Source organism: Lactuca virosa, chromosome 4 (genome assembly GCF_052849685.1).
Source record: "Lactuca virosa cultivar CGN04683 chromosome 4, Lactuca_virosa_CGN04683_v6, whole genome shotgun sequence".
Classification (NCBI taxonomy): Eukaryota; Viridiplantae; Streptophyta; class Magnoliopsida; order Asterales; family Asteraceae; genus Lactuca; species Lactuca virosa.
Window position 1 is genome coordinate 91688084 of NC_136429.1, and position 3505 is coordinate 91691588.

Consider the following 3505-nt stretch of genomic DNA (forward strand, 5'->3'; position numbering starts at 1 on the left):
GAAAACAGTGTGGAGCTACCCTTTTTGTTACAGATCGATCATACAATTGAAGAAACATTGATAGAGAGAAGTGTAGATCGAATGGCAAGCAGTCTGGAACTCATTTCAGAATACGGAGCTTCTACATCACATAGGTTGGATTAATTTTTTAGAAGAACTCGATAACATAAGCCCTCCTTCCTCGTTCTGAAACCTGCAACTCAAAACCCGTACATGGATTTCAGATATATTTTTTTATTTTTGTAATTCTTTCTAACTCTATTAAGCAGAGTTACTGAAATGATCTGAATCAATTTCTATGTATGTTATTATGTTACTATTTTATTGAATGGATGCTGTGTATGTTTATTTTAATGAAAGATTTTGGGTTTTTGGAAGGAGAAAAGATGATGAAAGGCGGGAAGAAGATAAAGAACAAAGTCGTAAGTGTTTTGGCTGTAATCCATGGTTGTATATGAGAGAGGGAGACCCTTTATATATTAAATAATTATATTATATGTTTTTTTTAAATAACAAAAAACATCATAAATGGTCCCTGTGGTAATAATATGTCGAAAATGTCCTTTACTTAACGACCAAAATTTAACGGAGTAAGCAATAAGGACCAAACATCAAAAGTTTTCAAAGCACAAAGACCATCTATAAAAAAAAAATTAACTGAAGGACTAAACTTCAGATATTGGAAAAACACAGGGACATGTTTTTTCTTAATTTAAACTTGTTTCAAGCTTTTTTTATCCATCATAATCCATTTAATTGCCACTGCATTTCCATGGGGGAGGCAATTAGTTTAATAGGTTCGATGATTAAAACGGTAACATTTTCTTGTCAAGTTTCCATTCAATGTTACGTTGGTCATCTCTCATTGGTTTAGGTTACGTTTGCTCAACTTGAAAGCTATAAATCAATTCTCTTTGAGTCCCTTCATACAATTCATCAAGATCCTAGATATCAGCCATGTCATGTTTCCACAAAAAATTTATGATCATAGTGTTTCATAGTGTTATCTTACCAACATGGGTAGTTGGAAAACAACAAGTGCCATGTTACTTCATTTTTGGAGACTCCTTAGTTGACAACGGCAACAACAACCATTTGGTCACCTTTGCCAAAGCCATTTACCTTCCTCATGGCATTGATTTCAGTTCTGGGCCAACTGGAAGGTTTTGCAATGGGCGAACCTTTGCTGATTTCATGGGTTTTTCTCTGGCTTCATTTTTCCTTTTATGATAACTTACATGTATCTGCGCCTAATCTGATACATTTTCCACGTATTTGCAGCTGAGCATTTAGGTTTTAATAGTCGCATTCCTCCATTTGCTCTTTCAAATGGGTCCGATATACTACTAGGACTAAATTACGCATCAGCAGCAGCAGGAATTCGCAGTGAAACTGGCCACCATCTTGTGATTTTCATACGAATGTGACACTAATTAAGTCACTAATTAATAACAGTTACATAGTTGCCGGCATATATCATTTTAAACGTACAATATATTGGAAATTTAATGAAAATCTATTGTGCCTTACAGGGCGATCGCATAACATTCGATCAACAACTGAAAAATCACGAAATGACAGTGTCGAGTATCAGAGAGATTCTAGGGGAGCCTGGGTTGGCATCACAATACCTAAAGAAGTGTCTCTATCATGTAGGATTTGGGAGCAATGATTACCTTAACAACTATTTTATACCAGCAGTGTATGAAACCAGCAGCATGTTTACAGTTGAGAAATTCACACAAGTCCTTATTCAACAATATCGTAGACAGATATTGGTGAGTACTTACATATGCCTCCGCTTTTGCCACCTTTTTTCTTGGTTTTGGCAACATATACCCACGCCATAAAATAAACCAGGTACTTGGATTTTTGTATGGGGTCTTCGAGATTGCTTTTTAGACTATTTTGGTTGATATAAGCACTTTTAAGCTTTGAATAACTTTTTTTCACTCTTATATATTCGTTTATTTGCTACTAGCATGATTTATAAGTACATGGTGCCTTAATATTCCAGGATCAGCAGTTCATAAGACTACCTCCTTTAATGACCAAACTAAGTTCAGTCATCAATCAAAAACATATTTAATTAAAAAGAAAAGATAAAAGGAAAACCGTGAACGACCAAAAGCTTTTCTAGACGGCATACCCATCACAGCAAGTACAATGTTACCGCCATATGGACCTCTTCTATTTGGTTCATAATTAATTAGTTTTTAGCGAAAGCTCTAATTTATAAATCCTACTTTATTTTTTTAATAGAAACAAAATATATATTTAAAAATGCCTAAAAGAATTTTTTAATAAATAAATACCGATATTGATGTATTTGTAAAAGAATAAAATTTGGGTATCTATTGAAAGGGAAAAATTGGTTTGGTGAGTTGTGTAGTGGAAGAGATAGAATGTAGTTTTTAATTGATTGTTGAGTTTGATTGTGAAAAGACCTTCATACACAAGAAATGATTGATGTAGTATTAGCATACATGAACCTTGCTGTAAAAAATGTAAGCTAATTAATGCTTTTTAATTGTCTATATCTTAGACATTATACAGTTATGGAGCGAGGAAAGTATCTTTAAATGGCTTGGGTCCTGTCGGTTGCACCCCATATGAATTGTCACGTCACTCTACGAATGAATCATGTGTAGAATACATAAACACAGCGGTTCAACTATTCAATCACAATCTCAAATTACTTGTTGATGAGCTCAACAACGATACCAGCCTACAAGATGCAAAATTTATCTACTTGAACTTCTATGATATGAGTATGGAAGTCATTCGACAACCTTCAGCTTTTGGTAAATATTTTGTGTCTTGCTTCTTCAGATTTATTTCCAGGCAGTTTCATTGTTATAATTTAAAATTAATACAATTATAAATAACTACTACTTTTATAAATAAGGACTCATTTTCTTTACATTGGTATAGGATTTACCGTAGCGAATAGTGGATGTTGTGGAACAGGGTTGAACAATGGTGCTCTTACATGTCTACCATTTGAAGTTCCATGTTTGAACAGGAGCGAATATTTCTTTTGGGATGCATATCATACTACTGAAGCCGCAAACAGAATTGCCTCCAAAAGGTCGTATCTTGCAATTAATCATGTTGATGTTTATCCCATTGACATTTATCACTTGGTTCAACTCTAGTTGTGGTTTGCATTGTAAGTGATTTACAATCCTACCTAATAAACGAAAATCATTTTACTACTTGTCATCCTTTTATGGATTATGCCACATGTCATTTTGTGGTAAATTTATATTAAATTATGTCTATGTGTAATTTTGTGATTTTTTTAATTTTATTAAATTTCATTTAATACTTAAATGTAATAATAAATTTATATCCAATTCATTAATACAATTTTCTTTATAATTGCTAAATTTTTAAATTGAATCTAATTATTTTAGTTGTTTATTTATTTAAATTATTTGTTTAAATTTAAAAGATAAATAAGCACTTCAATTTTAATAATTAAATATTTTTCTTTTTTTCT

General features: G+C 32.4%; 1 protein-coding gene across 1 annotated transcript; it reads left to right on the forward strand.

The window, feature by feature from the left end:
• The first annotated feature begins 787 nt into the window (after window positions 1–787).
• Window positions 788–3206, forward strand: LOC145109908 (GDSL esterase/lipase At1g29670-like). The gene is made up of 5 exons (XM_079047026.1): window positions 788–1198; window positions 1282–1406; window positions 1533–1778; window positions 2546–2804; window positions 2935–3206. Exons 1-5 carry the CDS (start codon window positions 958–960, stop codon window positions 3156–3158), a joined length of 1095 nt encoding a protein of 364 aa, XP_078903152.1. The 5' UTR covers window positions 788–957; the 3' UTR covers window positions 3159–3206.
• Window positions 3207–3505: the final 299 nt, after the last annotated feature.

Bases quoted from the DNA above. Each gene is read 5' to 3' on its own strand.
- LOC145109908 (XM_079047026.1), top strand. From the start codon at position 958: ATGTCATGTTTCCACAAAAAATTTATGATCATAGTGTTTCATAGTGTT. The intron at 1,199-1,281 runs GTTTTTCTCTGG...ACGTATTTGCAG, and splicing joins AACCTTTGCTGATTTCATGG to CTGAGCATTTAGGTTTTAAT. The intron at 2,805-2,934 runs GTAAATATTTTG...ACATTGGTATAG, and splicing joins TCGACAACCTTCAGCTTTTG to GATTTACCGTAGCGAATAGT.